The sequence below is a fragment of the Knufia obscura genome (genome assembly GCF_036327395.1).
Source record: "Knufia obscura strain CCFEE 5817 isolate CBS 148926 chromosome Unknown scaffold_6, whole genome shotgun sequence".
In the NCBI taxonomy this organism is placed as follows: Eukaryota; Fungi; Ascomycota; class Eurotiomycetes; order Chaetothyriales; family Trichomeriaceae; genus Knufia; species Knufia obscura.
The window spans coordinates 377267-395169 of record NW_027042692.1 but is presented as its reverse complement, the minus strand read 5'-3'; the positions used below and the strand labels follow the sequence as shown (position 1 = coordinate 395169).

At 51.0% G+C, this 17903-nt stretch overlaps 9 protein-coding genes across 9 annotated transcripts; 3 read left to right on the top strand and 6 right to left on the bottom strand.

Moving 5' to 3' along the window:
* Positions 1 to 234: 234 nt before the first annotated feature.
* POP2 (CCR4-NOT core DEDD RNase subunit) lies at positions 235 to 1632 on the bottom strand (the record flags this gene model as incomplete). Its single annotated transcript, XM_064874062.1, has 1 exon — positions 235 to 1632. One exon carries the CDS (start codon positions 1630 to 1632, stop codon positions 235 to 237), a length of 1398 nt encoding a protein of 465 aa, XP_064729784.1.
* A 428-nt stretch (positions 1633 to 2060) lies between these two features.
* On the top strand, positions 2061 to 2384 carry PMZ80_005643 (uncharacterized protein; the record flags this gene model as incomplete). Its single annotated transcript, XM_064874061.1, has 2 exons — positions 2061 to 2155; positions 2204 to 2384. The coding sequence occupies 2 exons, from the start codon at positions 2061 to 2063 to the stop codon at positions 2382 to 2384; spliced, it is 276 nt and encodes a 91-aa protein (XP_064729783.1).
* Positions 2385 to 2888: 504 nt separating this feature from the next.
* Positions 2889 to 5354, top strand: AMO1 (peroxisomal copper amine oxidase; the record flags this gene model as incomplete). The annotated part of the gene is made up of 3 exons (XM_064874060.1): positions 2889 to 2893; positions 3219 to 4966; positions 5014 to 5354. The coding sequence occupies 3 exons, from the start codon at positions 2889 to 2891 to the stop codon at positions 5352 to 5354; spliced, it is 2094 nt and encodes a 697-aa protein (XP_064729782.1).
* Positions 5355 to 6024: 670 nt separating this feature from the next.
* Positions 6025 to 7736, top strand: PMZ80_005641 (uncharacterized protein; the record flags this gene model as incomplete). The annotated part of the gene is made up of 3 exons (XM_064874059.1): positions 6025 to 6169; positions 6223 to 6496; positions 6554 to 7736. The coding sequence occupies 3 exons, from the start codon at positions 6025 to 6027 to the stop codon at positions 7734 to 7736; spliced, it is 1602 nt and encodes a 533-aa protein (XP_064729781.1).
* A 105-nt stretch (positions 7737 to 7841) lies between these two features.
* PMZ80_005640 (uncharacterized protein) lies at positions 7842 to 8951 on the bottom strand (the record flags this gene model as incomplete). Its single annotated transcript, XM_064874058.1, has 2 exons — positions 7842 to 8275; positions 8948 to 8951. The coding sequence occupies 2 exons, from the start codon at positions 8949 to 8951 to the stop codon at positions 7842 to 7844; spliced, it is 438 nt and encodes a 145-aa protein (XP_064729780.1).
* A 240-nt stretch (positions 8952 to 9191) lies between these two features.
* Positions 9192 to 9812, bottom strand: PMZ80_005639 (uncharacterized protein; the record flags this gene model as incomplete). The annotated part of the gene is made up of 1 exon (XM_064874057.1): positions 9192 to 9812. One exon carries the CDS (start codon positions 9810 to 9812, stop codon positions 9192 to 9194), a length of 621 nt encoding a protein of 206 aa, XP_064729779.1.
* Positions 9813 to 11119: 1307 nt separating this feature from the next.
* TGL1 (cholesterol esterase) lies at positions 11120 to 13111 on the bottom strand (the record flags this gene model as incomplete). The annotated part of the gene is made up of 1 exon (XM_064874056.1): positions 11120 to 13111. One exon carries the CDS (start codon positions 13109 to 13111, stop codon positions 11120 to 11122), a length of 1992 nt encoding a protein of 663 aa, XP_064729778.1.
* Positions 13112 to 13945: 834 nt separating this feature from the next.
* On the bottom strand, positions 13946 to 14662 carry PMZ80_005637 (uncharacterized protein; the record flags this gene model as incomplete). The annotated part of the gene is made up of 1 exon (XM_064874055.1): positions 13946 to 14662. The coding sequence occupies one exon, from the start codon at positions 14660 to 14662 to the stop codon at positions 13946 to 13948; it is 717 nt and encodes a 238-aa protein (XP_064729777.1).
* A 1189-nt stretch (positions 14663 to 15851) lies between these two features.
* PMZ80_005636 (uncharacterized protein) lies at positions 15852 to 17175 on the bottom strand (the record flags this gene model as incomplete). Its single annotated transcript, XM_064874054.1, has 2 exons — positions 15852 to 16591; positions 16641 to 17175. 2 exons carry the CDS (start codon positions 17173 to 17175, stop codon positions 15852 to 15854), a joined length of 1275 nt encoding a protein of 424 aa, XP_064729776.1.
* Between the last annotated feature and the right edge of the window lie 728 nt (positions 17176 to 17903).

Below are 17903 nucleotides of genomic sequence, written 5' to 3'. Positions count from 1 at the left end.
ATAGTGTTGTGAATCATGAGGCCTTGCAGACAAGACATTCGGAGCCAAATCTATGTTTCCATCAACGCGCTTGCACTATTCGCGATGTTGAGTATTGGCTTTTTGGTACAGCTCGAAATCATCATATACGCAGCTTCCCAGGTAATGGCATAAACAAGTAGCTGGTAAATTGTCTGCCTCCAGTGCCTGGGCTTTGCCTGGCGGATAAAACTCCTTTTGCTCAGGCTTGGGGTGCTAGCCCATGGCTTTCCCTCCATATTGGAAACTACCGAAGGCGCCGCCAGGTGTGCCGAACGAGCTAGTGCCAGGTGTTTGGTGCGCAAGACCAATATTGCTAGTCTGCGGTGTGCTTGGGTTGCCGTTGGAGCTGAAGAAGGGTGTGCCATTTGCGTTGGTCGACGAGCCAACGTCCTTACCAGTGGTCATCGATTGTGGCATTTGGCCGTTCAACCCCCAGACTTGACCCTTGTACTTTGATTCGTCGATGGTCCCATTGAAGACCTTCTCCTTCATTTTGAAGTAGACTTGACCCGTGAGGAGAGAATCTGAGCCAGCCTGATGCTGAATACCTATTCTCGCGATATTCAGTTCGTTGGCTAGATCTTGCAAGCCAGACTTTTGAGTGATGGCCTGGATAATCCTATTTGCCTCAACACTCAGACTTTCATTGTTGTTCACTGAATTTCTAGTACCAACGTGCTTAACGATGAACTTGATATCAAAGAGTGAAGGAAAGTATTTGTCTAACTTTGTGTGGAAATCATTCTCATTGTCGGGTAGCATCTCGTTAAGCATGATTCTCATCAGGTAGCCGAAGTCATAACCGGAATGAAAGGAGATCCATTTGACGTTCTCGTTGAGCACCAGACCAGATGGGATAAGCAGTGCACCAAACTTGAATGGATCAATGCCACGCATTTTGTGCTCTTCGAATTTGAGACCAGCTTGCTTCAGCATCTCTGTGGAGTTTTGAGAATACATGTCTTGGTCGAGGTCGAATTGGAAGTTGAATTGCCAGGTACAGACAGGAGTCAGGTTGGGAGGATATGCCAGCTTCTGGCCAGGTTGAGGGTCGGATGGTAGGGAGCCATCTGGCTTGAACAGCGTTATGCCGAGCTGGATGACTTTCAGCAGGTCGACGTTGCATCTCAGTGTTTGGTAATGGTAATCGGCCTTTGTTTGGAAAGCACCAACTGGCCTGGCCACTATGCCAGGAAACTCGGTGTCCATAGCGATGTATGGGAATTGGTCGACAAGGTTTCTAAGCATGTCCATTTCTCGCTGTAGATTGTCCTTCCAGACTTCTCTTATTCTTGGATCCTGTTGTGTCTGCTGTGCTGTAACAAAGTCCTGATGAGCTTGTACCGGGCCACCTCTTCCATAAGCGAACTGGGCCGAGTTCTGCAGTAGTGAGGCGTCTGTCAGACCTCTATCGAAGCCGGCGGCCGCATTTCCTCCCATTGCGAATGGACTTGTGGTCGCTGAACTACCTTGACCAAAGTTTGCAGGTGCGCCGAGTTGCGGAGGAGGCAGGATGTGGTGTTGCGAGGGGTTATGGGACTGAGCAGCATTCTGAGGGAAGTGTGAATATGGTCCGTGGATATTCTGATGATTGTACCGTGGAGGAGGCATTGTGAAGGCCGTGTCAAAGAGCGTCGTATTGACTTCTAAATCGCATGGAGATGAACGAGATCGGAATTTAGAGGTATACTAGATCATGTCTTCTGGCAGTCATTGTGGTAGAGCCATTGGTACTCCTGTGATGCGGTAAGTTGCTCGTTTGTAACTGAGACATGACAGCAGTCGCGTTTCAGTCTGGGGAGGGTGCCCGCGACTGAGACTAGTTCTCGATTGAGAAAGTTACCCGACCCCGGCTTGGCCGAAGTTGAGCTCCGACTGGCAACTGCGCTTCGTCATTGACTGTGGTTAAGGACAATTGCTCGCAGCCTTCGAGAGACCATATCACTCATTAAGCCAGGTACGAAGGGGCACGGACACTCAGCCTAAGGTGTTCGACCATAAACCTTGTTAACGCGACCCTTCTCCTGACCAGCAACATTATGGCGCCCCCAAACCCAACCGGCTTCGATATTAAGACTTTCGCGAACGCAGCTACGAGTCAGGAATGGCGGTCGAGAGATCCATGGAGAAGAGCGTGAGTCTGTTTAGTTGCCGGGCAAGAGCACAGCTAATGACCCGGTAGTGAAGCATGGAGATATACTGGTCCTTTTACGAGATGGAACAGGTTCAAGGGCTCATTCCCAGGATTTGGCATTGGTCTCGGAGCTTTTCTTGTCTACTGCGCCTACGAAGCTGTCTTTTTGAAGGACTCACATGGACATGGACACGGAAACAATAAAGGTCACGACACGATTGGCCTGTAGAGAGTCAATCCAAATTGACCCTGACCACACTTGAGACCACTTGAAACTTTGCGAAGTCGCAGTAGCGGACAAGGGAGAGCTACATGATTGACACGGATGTCGCAGAACCGGATATGTACATATCCCACTGGTGAGGAGTCATGGCGTTTGCCTACCGACCTAGGGGTCGAGGTTTGTTCTTAAAGATTCTGCCAAGGCAAAAGCATCGTCCCGGCCGTTTACAAAAGATACAAGAAGGGTATACAGAGCATCAGGCGGCGGCAGCGTTAGACTGCATCAGTTTGAGAAGGGCGGAAAGAGATATTCGGCATGGCTGTGGACCTTCCATACATGGTTCACGCTGTGGGAACGTGGATAGGGAATATAAACTAGCAGTCTCTCCTCTACGGAGGTAGTCCCGTAGTCACCCAGCGGAATCCAGTACGTCTACTGCTCGGACTGGACCTTCACACTGGTGTCGATACCCTTCCCGACCTCGAGCGCGATCAATTCACGCTAAACCAGATGTGGTAAAAATGCCCACGCCTGCCGCTGTACGGAACCCCTCACACGTCCCTGACCAATCGCCATAGCCAGCACCGTCCTATCATTTCTTATCAGAGCCCAGATGATTCGACAAACAGCTTACTTCACAAGACAAACACTGCTTCGTATGCCTGTGTGTCCGAACGGTGTGTCGACCGAGCGATAGTCTCCGGGTCAGCGTATGCTTTCCTCATTCGTGCTGGCATTTACGAATACTATATATTTACATAAGTCCCCAGAGGCTGCTGCTCGACGTTGACAGCACTTCTCCGTCCATTTATTTCGCTCCAATTTCTTGCTTCATACCAGTACTGTCGCCCTAAGAACTGACCTTACAGCAGACAGCATGGTGCTTGATCGTCTGAAGCAGATTGCTTCCCAAGTGACCAACACAATCTCGCCACCTCACCCGCTTGATCCTCTTTCGTCGCTAGAGATTGAGACCGCCACATCTCTTCTACGAAAAGAGCAAGGCCAGCTATATTACAATGCCGTCACACTCCTCGAGCCACCAAAGGCTCAGCTGCTGCCATGGCTCTCGGATCCAGACCACACGGAAAAGCCTCACAGGATAGCAGATATTGTGGCTATTACTCCTGAGGGTAAGGTAATGGATGGTCATGTAAGCTTGACTGAAGCCAAGGTTTTGTCGTGGGAGCACACTCCCGGTGTACAGCCATTGATCACCATGGAGGACCTCCAAATTGTTGAGCATGTTGTTCGCAAGGACTCGAAAGTCATTGAGCAGTGTCGGATTATCGGCATCCCAGCAGAAGACATGCACAAAGTGTACTGCGACCCGTGGACGATTGGTTACGACGAGAGATTTGGCAACTCAGTGCGACTTCAGCAAGCATTGATGTACTACCGACCGCATCCAGACAACTCTCAGTACACATATCCTCTCGACTTCTGCCCAATCTACGACTCTAACAAGCAAGAAATCATCCATATCGATGTGCCGAAGATCCGGAGACCTGTGAACCAAGCACCACCGAACGATTACACCGTGAAGTCCATTCAAGAATCGATCGGCTACCGGACCGACATCAAACCCATCAACATCACGCAGCCCGAGGGCGTTTCGTTCACAGTCAAGGGCCGGACGATAGAATGGCAGAACTGGTCCGTTCACGTTGGCTTCAACTACCGAGAAGGCATCGTCCTCAACAACATCACTTACTTTGACAAGGCCGAAAATGCCGTCCGACCGGTCTTCTACAGACTATCGCTTGCTGAGATGGTGGTACCTTATGGCAACCCAGAACGGCCACATCAGAGAAAACATGCTTTTGACTTGGGTGAATATGGTGGCGGCTACATGACCAACTCACTCAGTCTAGGCTGTGATTGCAAGGGCAGCATCCATTACATGGACGCGGAGTTCGTCAACCGCGCCGGTGCCGCTCAGGTCATCAAAAACGCAATCTGTATCCACGAGGAAGACGCTGGTATACTCTTCAAGCATACTGACTTCAGGGACGACTCGGTCATTGTCACTCGGGGCCGCAAACTCATCATCAGCCATATCTTCACGGCCGCCAATTACGAATACTGCGTCTACTGGATCTTCCACCAAGATGGCGCGGTCCAGCTTGAGATCAAGCTCACCGGTATCCTCAATACGTACGCCATGAACCCAGGCGAGGACACTAAAGGATGGGGCACAGAAGTCTACCCTGGCGTCAACGCGCACAATCATCAGCATCTATTCTGCTTGCGGATCGACCCAAATATCGATGGGCCGAACAACACAATCTTTCAAGTCGACGCTGCACAAGGTCCAGGCGAGGTTGGCTCGGAAGAGAACTACTACGGAAATGCTTTCTATGCCAAGAAGACGAAGTTCACGAACCCTGTTGAAGCCATGTCAGACTATGATGGAAGTACTTCTAGGACATGGGAGATGTGCAACGAAAACAAGCTCAACCCATACAGCAAGAAGCCGGTCAGCTACAAGCTCGTCAGCAGGGAAGTGCCTGCTTTGCTACCCAAGAAAGACTCGTTAGTATGGAAGCGCGCAGGCTTTGCAAGACATGCAGTGCATGTCACCAAATGTGAGTCTCTTCAAACTCCATTCCAATGTCATACTAACAAGCTTTAGACTCCGATGGCGACTTCTACCCAGCTGGCCGTCACGTCCCACAAACTTCAGGTGAACCATCGAGGGGTCTACCAGAATGGATCGAAGCCAACCCGACAGAGAACATCGCAAATACTGATGTTGTGTTATGGCACACATTTGGCATTACTCACTTCCCATCACCGGAAGACTATCCAGTCATGCCGGCTGAGCCGATGACGTTGCTACTGAGGCCGAGGAACTTCTTCGTGCGCAATCCATGCCTTGACGTGCCGCCATCTTATGCAAGGACGCCAGCGGAGGTTGCGGCGGGCAAGAGTGGATGTGGTTGTGGGAAGGATAATGTTAGCAAGCTTGTGTGAGTTGGTGATAGTATACGGAGACGCGTTGACGCGTGGTATCGGGCATGCATTGTTGTGAACCTGGGTTAGCAAGGTGAAAGAATCGGACATATGAAACGTCGATAAATTGCGAGCAGCTACCGGCGTTCACGACGCTCATCGTTTTGAATAGGGTCGTAGTAGCAATTTTATTCCCGGCTGTCCAAACAGCGTCCCATGCGCCGTCGTGTGATCGATGGCATCGGCTTACCTCATTAAGTTGCTGTTGATACAAGGAAACCCCATATGAGATGTCTACAACGATGGTATCAACAATCAGCCGGTTTGCTGTCGACACTACCTTGTATGTACGTGCGAAGTTCAAGAGAGGAGCCGAGCTCGGCCGAAGGAATGTATTGCGTCTTTGGCAATAAACTGACACCGAAGACGGACCGTCCACGAATTGTGGACGCCCCGGATGCTAGGCGGCACTGGCACGGGGCAAGACCCGGAGAAGAGCGCGACCATGCCGCTGATGCTGATGTTCAGTTAGGGCCCTGGCTGCCCCATCAGTCTTTTCTACATATCGTGCTCGGAACAGTCCGTCCTTGCCGTTTCACTCCCACGCTATGTTTTCTCCTCATCGCTCCCAGGCTCACCGCAAGAATGGCTTCCAACCTTTTTCTCATCTTTCAATCCCTTCCACCAGGCCATGTCTACTCTGGTGAAGCCATTCACTTGGTTCTACCGTGAGTTCGGCATCAATGCTGTCCACAACACGGGGCGAAATGCCTACCTCATCATCCTGGCAAGAACTTGCCGGATGTTCGCTTATGGCACGAATTCGTTGATTTTGGGTGAGCTGCTGTACCAGAGATTCGATGTCGGACCCGACTAATCACGTCGCTAGCCATCTTCTTCTCAGCTCTGGACTTCTCAGACCACCGCATCGGCCTGTTCATGACTCTCACACTGTTCGGCGATCTGCTCCTAGGCACGTTTCTCACGTTAGTTGCAGATCGTGTTGGCCGGCGAAAAGTCCTCCTCGCCGGATCAGTGATGATGATAGCCAGTGGTCTCATCTTTGCCCTCTTCGAGAACTACTGGATTTTGCTACTGGCAGCCATAATTGGTGTCATCAGCATAACTGGAGGAGATTTCGGACCTTTCCGAAGCATCGAGGAGTGAGTCATCTCATGTAAGGCTTTGGCAGCGTTCAAAGGCGTACTGATCCACCGCAGGTCAATACTGTCGCAGTTGACAACGACGTCCACCCGGGCAGATGTGCTAGCTTGGTATGTCACCACTTCAACTCTAGGCTCATCAATCGGTACCGAGGCTTCTGGTCGAATCATCCGGCTTCTGCAAGGCCGCCAATGGTCTGATGTTGAAGCATACCATGCATTGTTCTGGGTATATACTTTCATGGGCATTGTCAATGTTTTACTCGTCCTGCTGCTGACCCAGGATTGCGAAATGCGACCAACCCAAACTTACGCGCAAATACCACAGGATGAGCATGAGCAGGTCAACGTTGCAGAACAGCAACCAAGCTCAAATCTCAACGCCGCGGCTCCTGTTAACCCAACATCTTTCGTAACCCGAGCTCGAACTTGGCTGACTGGCAACCTATCGCAAATCTCGGCTCCTACACGATCGATCATGTACAAACTCTGGCTCCTCCTCGCAGTTGATTCGCTCGCTGATGGAATGGTGCCATACTCACTCACAAATTACTACATGGATATCAAGTTTCATCCCTCGAAGTCCACCCTGGGAGACGTAACCTCGATAAGCTACTTCCTTGGAGCCATTGGCTCCAGCTTTGCTGGACCACTTGCACGGCGCATCGGACTCATCAACACCATGGTCTTCACACATGTACCGTCCTCAGCTGCTGTGTTTGTCTTTCCGTTTGCACCAGTCTTCTGGGCAACTGCAGCACTCTTACTGCTGCGCACAGGCCTCAATCCTATGGACCAAGCACCGCGATCTGCCTTCATTGCTGCAGTCGTCAAATCAGAAGAGACAACAGCAGTTATGGGGATCACTAGCATGCTGAGGACGCTTGCATCAATGGCTGGGCCAACCTTGACGGGCGTGCTGGCTGCCGACGACAAATTCTGGGTTGCATTCGTGGCTGCTGGCACATTTCGCTTAGCATACGACTTTGGACTGTTTGCTATGTTCGCTAGAATGAAGATTGACAAGGATGATAGCAAGCCGAATGGACCTGCAAGAACATCGCAGGACTTTGAGGAGTTCGAGCTGGAGTCACCGCGTTTCTCAGTTGACAGCAGCAGCACCGACGAGAATGAACACAAAGACAGAACGAGTCAAAGAGGTATGGATGACGCCCTAAAGTTGCCAGCTGATACCGGCCGCCTCAGGAGCCGCAGTCCGCACAGGTCTGTTGATCATTGAATGTTGTGCCAGGATTTCCGCTATAGCCACACGTGCGCGTCTGCCATCGTTCTCGATCTTGACTGTGCGCAGAATAGCCTTGCATACGCTCTTGGAACGGCAGCATCAGCTATGGCTGTTCTCGTCTTCCCCAGTTCCAGCCTCTACAGATGTTTGTCTCGACTCAGGATTTTTCTCGTCCTTGCCTGGACCAGTCGATACAGAGCCCTGCTTCGGCTTCGCCCTCTTGTCGATTGCAAGGACTAGAAAGTCATCCTCCCAAGCCGGATGAACCTCTTTTACGTGGCCTTCCAACGTCGCCACACTCTTCCTCGAAGACGTCTCTGCTTTCTGGTGATAGACTTTGCCGTCATCGCACAAGGCGCATTCGTACCGCGCCGACGGCTTCCCAAACTTGGCGTCCTTCATCAGCTTCAGCTCCGCCCATCTTGTCTGATCGTGTTGCGGGTGTTTAGTCTGAACATGGTATTCGAGGCTGTTGTATTTGCCCCTTGCAAGAGAGCCTTCTTTCGGAAGACCTAATTGGGAGAATGTCCTATCTGGGCAAAGACTGCAGCTATACTGCAGTCTCTTCCTGCCTTCTGGGGGTTGGGCCCCTTGAGGTTGGGCTTCTTGAGGCTGAGCTTGAGGGCTCGCGACTGAGGCCGGGTCTTGTGATGACATCTATGTATATGGTCAGGAACGGAACAGCACAAGGGATCCTTAGCTTGCCTTTAAGTGTTCGTCAAGGACTTCCTGCACAAATATGCGCAATGATTGTGGTTTGATGAAATCTGCTTGTTGGTGGAAATCGATTTGCGCTCGATCACCAGATCTTGTCAAGAGGAAGCAGCAATCTCATACGCAGGTCAGCAGCAAAGGAAGGGAGTGACGCCGATGGCAAGAGTTACATCCACGCTGCACTTTGGCCGTCACATCTTGACCACTGGCAGTATATCACGATGCGCTTCACCACTAGCACTTGTCTGCACTGCTGGACGGTATCAAAGTGCTGGAAGCCTAGCACGAACTGGCGGTAGTTTCATGCACTTAGTCGGATCGACACTGATCATGAAATGAGGACCGCACGGCGACTGTCGCCAGCAAGCGGCGATATTGTCGACACTTAAACATGCTACAAACACCATCTCATTACAAAGGGCGACCAAGAAGTGTACCCAATTTTATTCACCAGTACCGTCACTCATTCGCAGTCACTTGACTGCTCGAACCCATGGAACCGCTCTCAGATCTGCGTTGTCACCTAGCTTTCCAAATGGTATATGGCCATCTGGGACAATGACTGCGGCGATGATACACTCACATTGAAGACATCTCAAAACCCACACGCAGACAAACTCGCTGACCATAACAAAGACGACAAAATGTATGCCCATATCGAATATGAGTACAAGCGCAATGTACATATCAATCTCGAGGACTGGCCAATTATCTCTCGACCCATGGGCCATGGCCTCACCCCTCAACGTCCATACTATCATCCTCCGCCTCACTGCCCCTCGATCGCTCCATCGGCCTCATTTCTTCCACCTCCTCATTCCTATACTTCCCAGCAAGCTTACTCAACCTCTCACGTCGACTCAACGCATAATACTCAGGCGTGCCATACTGCAGCCTCGGTTTTTCTTCCACGGCATCATCACCAGCACTTCCTCCCTTCCTTCTCAACCTCTTCTTCATCCGCACGGCATCAGTCGCCTCATGCAACTGCTTAATCTGCCTGATGGGCGTACCAGCGCGTAACATCTTCACAGTCCAGTACTTTCGGGCGCCAGTCAGCGTCTGGATATACTGCGATGCCTCTGCTTCTTGGCCGAGATCACCAAGTTCTGGTTCAGGGATCCCCGGAGGAATCGTGGCTTCACCTTCCAGCTCAATGGCTTCGAGTTGAGATGCGATTTCCGTGATTGTGGTTGCGTCGTATTCGCCAGCTTTGCGATCATCTTCAGCCGTAACGATGGCGGAACTCAGGGAGTCGAGGTGTGCGCCTGAGAGTTGAGCTGCGAGGCGAGCTAGGATGGCTTCGACGTCTTCGGTCTTGGGTGGGTTGTCGTTCTGCTTGTTGCTGGTTGACATGGTGTCGTGTTTGTGGTGGGTCGACGAGGTTGTAAGTTTGCAGTGGTTAATTAGCTGCGCACAGTTGAAATAGACAGCACACAAATACCGTTCTGATCTAAAAGATCAATACAAGAGCGGATGCAGAACACATCCCATTGGCATCAGCCGTGTATGCGGCGCATCGAAACACCAAACCGAGTCACCCATAACACCACTGCACTTCAGACGCGTCACCTACCTCGCATACCATGAATAGCAAGGTCAACAACTTCTTCCTGCATTTACAGCAGCAAACCAGTGCTGTGATACTTCCGTGACGCGACTGACTGCACAGCGGCCTAGAACGCGAATGTCACCATCACAATCACGAGTCTAGACTCACGTATGGATAAGTATAGACTCGCCCTTGTTCTTCGAACTTCCTTTGTTACCATACACGTGGTACATAACGGACGATTATCCATCTTCGATCTCGAGACTTCGAAGCCCAACACGCATAATCCTCCACGTGGTCTGACAAAGAGAAAGCTGGTCGTCTTCAATCAGCTGTTCCCATCCCCGCAAGAAGCACCTCTGCTGAATCGAACAAAGAATCAATCCACGGAACACAAAGAAATCAACCTCTCACAATGAGTTTCTCGCTCTTCGCTAGTCTCCGAAGACGGACAAGTCGTAGCCGACTGAACGGATCGAGCACGAATAGCAGCACATCGAGTCTGCCAAAGCAAAACCAGAAGACCAAGAAGGAGGAGAAAGATCCTCACCACTGGCTGAGTCCGATGTTCGGTGTTGGGGATTCGGATTCGGAGGAGGATCTGCCATCGTCATCGTCGACGGTTGCGAAAAGCGAAAGCTGAACACACTCAGCACTTCGGCGGAGAAGTATGCAAATAACGCCAGAATCGTGAAGAGGAAAGCTCTTGGACATCTATAAGGAGGAAGGAACGGGAACTGCAGCTTTCGTGGAGCGGGTAGCTTCTAGTATTTGGGAGACCGTCAGTGTCGCATAGGTCCTATTGATGGTTACGTGGACAACCTCGAAGAATAGTGCGGATTGAGATGGTGAACCGTTGACAGGCAAGAAGGAGGTTGAGAAGCTATCATGAATGGAACAATCAAATACAGATTCCTGTACGGTCGAGCAGATAGGCCACATCAACAATCAAAAGACGCCATTCTCACCCACCGTATCCGTTTATGCTCTACTCCTAATCTATGCTATGTACTTTTGACATGTCTACTCTATACATGATCTACACTGCCACCGTCCCCTTCAAACGGTCGAAAGCCTCCCCATCGAGCGTAAGACAACTCGGGCACCTCTCCTATGAAGCACCAACGATCTTCCCATTACTCGTAGTAGGTCTCCCCACAGGTATCGAAATGCCCTTTGCACCAACATGCGGTATCGTAGCAGGGCTCATTCGTCCACTTCCTGAACCCACACTCATTAGCTCATCATCGAGCTGTCTGCTCCTTCTTTTCTTGATCGTCTGATTCGGGGTATGATCCGTGCCATTGTTAGGTGACACGCTGTTTGAAATCTTTCTTTGTCGTAAAGACTCAGGTCCACTTTCATCGCCGCTACCAGCGCCGTCGGTCAATGCTTGCTTCCGCTGCTGAGCTACCCACGTTGCTGTTGGGCTTCCAGATGTTACCGGTGTCACTGGCGTCTTAGGCCGTAGAGCATCGGCACTCGAGCCAATCAGCTTCGGTGTCGGTATTGGTGTCGGCGTCGACGTCGCAGCTGTTGCGTATGGTGCATCCCTCTGTTGCTGCGCGTAGCTCTTGGTGCCAGGTGTTGGCTTCATCGAGCTATCATGTGTTGTATCGTAGTCGGAGGACGATCCACCTTCATCCTCCGACCATTGACTGCCGCTCTCCTTTCGTCTGTGTAGATGAGAAATGTCTCCTAGCTTGGCTGCTAGGTAGCGACTCGTGCCATTAACACTGCCGCTAGCGTGTGATACGGCATATCTTAGTGCTTCGAAAACGTGTGGAAAGACCAGTTTGTCAACATCCTGCGCCCACAGAAAGTCAAGGTGCTCGTAATGCGCTATTTCGCTGGCGATGGTGTGTAGAGGTAGCTCTTTGAGCATGACTCGGATGTCGACCAGCGAGTCACTGCCCCCGTATACCAGCACAATAGGTGTTTTGATGTTTCTCGTTGGAAATTTCGCTGGCTTGTAGTATCGATTTGTTGCAGTGATGCTAAATTTGCCAGAGGAATCATCGTCGTACATCTGGAAAGACTTGTTTCTTATAATTTGGAACCAGTGCACAACAGATTTTGTGCTCGTAAAGCTGTAAAGATGGGGATAGGCGGCTAGCTTTTGATGTGCTGTCATGTTTCTAGAATACCACCCAAATAAGAAGCTAAGAGACATGTCGATCAGTCGGACGAATATGGGAGGGTAGAGGATGGACTGCCACATGGTTGCGGAGGAGAGGATGGATTTGCGGCCAAATGCAAGGAAGAGCAAGTCCGGGCTCGTCTTGACCAGAGCATCCACTATGCCGTTCTTTAGCCCTGCTGGTGACATCGCTGGTGCAAGAGCTATGAACAGGTTGACCTTGTCGTTGAGGTCCGGGTGTATCGCTAGAGTCGCGAAAGCTTGAGCAGTGCCCTGACTGAACCCGATGTATGATAAGGAGGGTTGAGCAGTGGCAGTAAGAATGTAGTTGATAGTGTCTGGGATATCATGAAAGGCAAAGTCATCGATGGAGAAGTTCCAGAATCTAGTGGAGGAGGGTGAACATTGGGTAGATTTCTTGCTGTATTTGTTCCCTCGATTATTCCCTAGCCAGACATCGTATCTTTGATTCGCGAGCTGAAAGGGTAGACATCTCTCTTCCTCAGTCATGCATACCCACACTTCACTGTTCATAAGCAGGCCATGGTGTAGGTAGACGACCGGCTTGCTGATAGAATCAGACCCGGCATTGACTCGTACTTCTACTTGCTCCTCACCCTTCTTGAACGGTAGCCTGTGTACTCCTAGCAAATAACCATCTTTTGTTTGTACTATGTGTTCTTCAGCATAGTATCCCCACAAGCCACATAATTCGGTGAAGTCGGAGCATGTAGCAATTGAATGAGAGATATCCTTCTTCTGTGACCGTGCCCGCTTTGATGTCGGGGAGGAAAGCCGGTTGAACAGAGCCCTCGAAGCATTGTAGCACAAGCGAATGATGGGTTGAGGGAGACCCAAGGTAATGACTCGAATGACAACCTCGAACGCAACCAATATCAAGGAACCCACAAGAGCAAGGTACTCGCGCCAGAAGAGTCGTCCTAAGAAAGGGACTCGTGCCATCGCGCAGGTAGGAAGCTCAGGAGATGGTCGTGATTATGGTTTCGAGATCGCGACGCCCAGCGAAGACAGCTGGGCCATTGTACGGAGCACGGCGCGGGATTGAGCCTCAGCAATAAATCGTGCTCGCGTGAGGTCAAAAAGAGACATCTCCCGCACCTGTACGAATTGGAGTCGCAGTTCGTGCACATGAATCTCGCAGGAACAACGACCCGCAAGGTTGATGACGTCGTCGCTTGTTCCTGCAGAAAGCTCCTAGAAGCATGGATCGTGGACCGAAAGCAGACTAGCTCAGTATCTGCTGCCAAGCCCGACCACCTCAAAAACTTCTGTCGCGTCGCGAACCTCTCTTTTCTCTTCCATATGAACAACGCAAAACAATCAACGTTCCTGTAAAAGCGTTCCTATGAGGTATATGCCCATGATCTACGGAAATCGTCTTATGGAATGGAGAATGAACATTGAGGACAATCTTGGGTGCAGTGTCAGTCGAGCCTGAAAAGGTGTGATTGGGAGTGCAATGATTGGCCGAACATATTGGATTATGGCAGAGACAGTTTGGAGATCTATCGAGAGCTGCTATGAAACTTGCAGAGAGGATAGTTTTCGTCGCTGCTACTCTTGCTCGCATGCGACAATCTCTACTAAGCAGTCTATCCTCGCATCACGAGGTTCTGATTGTAGAATCCTCGTAGACTCAAACCTCGTTGTAACCGGTGATCGATCCAGACCCATTATGTACGCACTTATCACAACTTAAATACACGTCGCCCCCGCTAACGTCGCTGATACCTCCTGCCCATTTCACGATTCACCGCCTGCCTTGCGTGCCGGCTCCTACTCCCTAGGCAGCTCGATCGGCACCGTTCGCGGTGCAAGAAGACCACATTTCTTCTGCAGTCTCGACCACATCAGTGACTCTGGCGTGTCCATTGCCGCTGGCTCGAAGTCTCTGACTGTAATATCGAGCTTGCAACGCGTCAAGCCAGAATCGAAACCACGTTCAGATCTCAGGAATGAGGTAGGAACTCGTGTGCCAGTGAGGGTGTCTTGCCACGACCCACCTGTAGTGACCTGAAGGTATTGAAGGATATCTGATATCTTGCCAGTTGTCTGGCGCATTGTGGGAGCTGATGTAGCTTGGTTGTGCGGTGGCAGGTTGTGGAACACCATCCACGTTGTGTCTGCTTGGGGCCCGCTCAATTTCACAGCCATGACATCGTTGTATGTTGTTGCGCCGCCGACGATGTCACTGACACCGATAACCCGAACACCCGCATCGTACTGGCCATCGTGACGAGACTTGGTGTTCGGTGCGATGTTTGGCGAGACCACGATTCCATGACGCAGGCCAGGAAAGGCGCCTGTGGTATATGCTTGTCGAAGCTGTTGAGTGATCTTCTGGAATTCCGAATTTTGTGTCTCTGCGCTTCTATCAGGCTCACGCTCAGCTGACTGAAGCGGCGACTCGAAGCACAAGACAAAAGTAAGTTCTTCCAGTTTAGGGAGCACGGTGACCGCGATCCCAGCGACGAAGTCGAATAAGTGATGCATACCTACGAGTCGTAGCACCTTGATGCGCCCTAAAGCGGCTGGGAGGTTGTTGGATATTGTCGATTGCGCATGACAGTGGGTATCGAAGCGAAGCTCTAGAGAGAGACAAGTAGGCGGCAAGTTCCTCAATATTTTATCAAGTGGACGACCCAGGAATTGACCGTGTGTACGTCCATAGGATGACAGCTCGTCCGAAGTGCTCTGCCTGAAGTCAAGGGATAAGGCCTCAAGCTTTGGCAGCTGGTGGCATATTATAGCAGTTCCCAGCGAAATCGTTTGGTAATCAATTTCGCCTCGAGGAAAGGATGTAGTAACTGATCGAATCGTCTCTACCTGTCGCAAGTACCAAAGGCCTTTTCTCAACAAATTGCAGTTGTCTCCAACGAATGCAGCATGCTCCCATAGATGAGCTTTGCCTAGGTTATGCCACAACCTGCAGACTTGGAGCACTCCCGCTCTCGATTTGATGGGCTCTGCCGTATCGTAAAGAGCTTTGCGTATCACAATCTGTAGAAGCTCGTTTGGAAGGACGTGGACGCCAGACTCCCTCTGTACAAGCTTGTGTTCCCGAGCTGACCGAGTAGACAAGAACTTGTAGTGTTCTCTGCTTATATCGATACTTGCCACAGTCCAGATCAAGCCGAGAACGATGATCGTTGCTCCTACCCAGAAAACCGCATCGGGCACAGGTGTTGAGGTTACGAAAGAGTGCAGAATCCGTCCACTGTGACACAAATCGCAGAGGCGCCCGATCGGCCGCTCGAAAGGTGTTGCATGGTCCATGGTGATGAAAGATTGCCCGCTTGTGGTGCTCGTTCCTTGGTCAGGTACAAACTGTTGTACTTTGCAAGGAGGCGGTACTGGTGTTAAAGAGGATCGGATACGGTTCGAGATGGATGATATCAAAGCCGGACGGAAAAGTGAGACAGGTGCGTAATGATGTTTTGAGAACATCGCCAGCTAAGAGAGTGATTGAAAACAGACAATGCAGCTCCGGGACCTCACTGAAGCAGTATCACTGCCCATTGCACTGCTTCGCGTGGCAGATTTCTGCGCCGTGACTTGCACTATGTAAAATCAGCAAGGTACTGTTTGTCGCTTTTCAGATAGTTGCTCGATAACTCTCCAGCTAGTTGGTTGTGCCGGCTACGCTGCCCACTATTACGGGAACAAGATTGACCTGACGCGATCACCGCAACCATGGTTGTCTTGCTTCATTGTCCTGCTCGAACATCACTCTCAGATCTTCCACCAACTCTTTTGGCTTCTCATACGCTGCAAAATGTCCACCAGTCGCATGTTCTCTCTCGAACACCACGGTACCTATCGTGCTCGTCCATGCACTCGGCAACACGTGTATGTCGTTGGGGAAGTGGCTTTGCCCAATCTTCACGCCAGTACCATGATCCTGTTTCAACCATTTCCGGGTGACCTTGGTAGTGCCTGATACTGCACCTTCGAAACCTTTGCCCAACGACTCGTAGGGCACATACCTACCATGCTTGTCATGGATCATCTCATAGTAGATCCTGCACGCTGCGGCAGGGCCTGCGTTACTGAACCAATAGATCGATACCCACGTGCAGATCTCGTCGTCCGTCCAAGGATAGTCGTCCGCCCAGTCGTGCAACTTCTCATAGATCCAACCGAGAAGGGCGACGGGACTGTCTGCGAGAGCGTACGCAATAGTTTGCGGCTTGGTCGACTGCAGCATGTTGTAGCCGAAACCCTCTTGATCGAACCAAGCAGTTCGTTGTGCGCCTTTGGTCTCACGCATCGTCGGAGTGGGCGGCAGTGGGTGCGAAACACCAGGCTGTGACTCGACAAGTGAGGCGGGCGGATCTCCAACATCCATATTGAAGTGCGTCGCGAGGCAGGACTTTGGGTATAGGAGAGACATGGTACGAGTTACGTACCAGCCCCAATCGCCTGACGTTAAATTAGCATACTACCGGACTATCTCGCTCTTTGTGCTTACCTCCCTGTGTGGCATATTTGTCGTAGCCGAGCCTGAGCATCAACTTGTGGCATGTCTCAGCGTATTGCTCGATAGCGAAACCACGCTTGCGTGTGCCTTGCGAGAAACCGAAGTTCGGAAGTGAAGGTGCCACGACATGGAATGCGGGTCCTCCGTCCTGTCCCTTTACGAGGTCGCCAGCGATTTTAGAAACCTCAATAGCACTACCTGGCCAACCGTGACAAAACAATAGAGGGATGGCATTGGCAGCCTGACTCTTGACATGGACGAAGTGGATAGAAAGCTCTTCGAAGCCACCCTCACACTCGATAGGCGTGGTGTACTGTGGAAGCTCATTGAGACGTGCTTCGGCTTCATTCCAGTCAAACCTTGTCTGCCAATGGTTGGCTATCCTTCGTATATCGCTCACAGGGGCTCCGAGATCCCAATTTGCGTTGTCAAGCTCGTCTGGGTAGGTACTTTTGGCAAGACGCTCTTTCAGCTCCTTGACACGAGCCTCCGGAAAGGAAACAGTAAATGGTTGGACGTGGTCCATGGTCTCCGATTAGAGGTAGCTTGGTATGGGGCACGAGAACGCTCTCGGTTTTCTGTTGAATCAAATGCTACGTTATATGTGCATGTACAACGTCTGCTCAACCTGGAGAGTGCCAGGACATAACCGGTATCCGCGTCTTCAGCATCGTTAGAGGCATCTATCCGGTATGGATATCATTGACGTGTTCACAAGATTGACTAAGCAGTTATTGTGGTAGGGAGACGACACCATGCATAGCATGCTAGCCACAGGGACATGAATGCAGCATTTCGTCAAATTGCAGCCAGCACTATGGCCTTGCTGACATATCCAACACATATTGCAGTATTAGAGCCTAAGAGTTCAAGGTTTGGAGGCAGGAGTGTCTGGGGAGGCCGCCGACACATGGCCCGACAGCCTTGGCTCTCAACTGATCCAGCCTCGCATTAAGCACACGGCTGATTACAAAGCAGTCACGTGCGGCGACCTGCAGCTCAACTCCAATACTGCCAACCGCGTTTCCTTCACTTCTCTTCACTCCTACTGATCAAGATCTGCCATGCAAGCACATCACGACGGTATAGCCATGCTCAACCGTGGGCAACAGCGAGCTCCGCTGATGCACGTCGACACATAGCCCGCGATCCCATTCAGGCATCCCCTCTAAAACCGACGTTCTGTCGGTGGTCTGACAGCAATACTGCGTTGTCGCTGCTAAATCAGTGCTATGCCTGTGCAGCGTTATGACA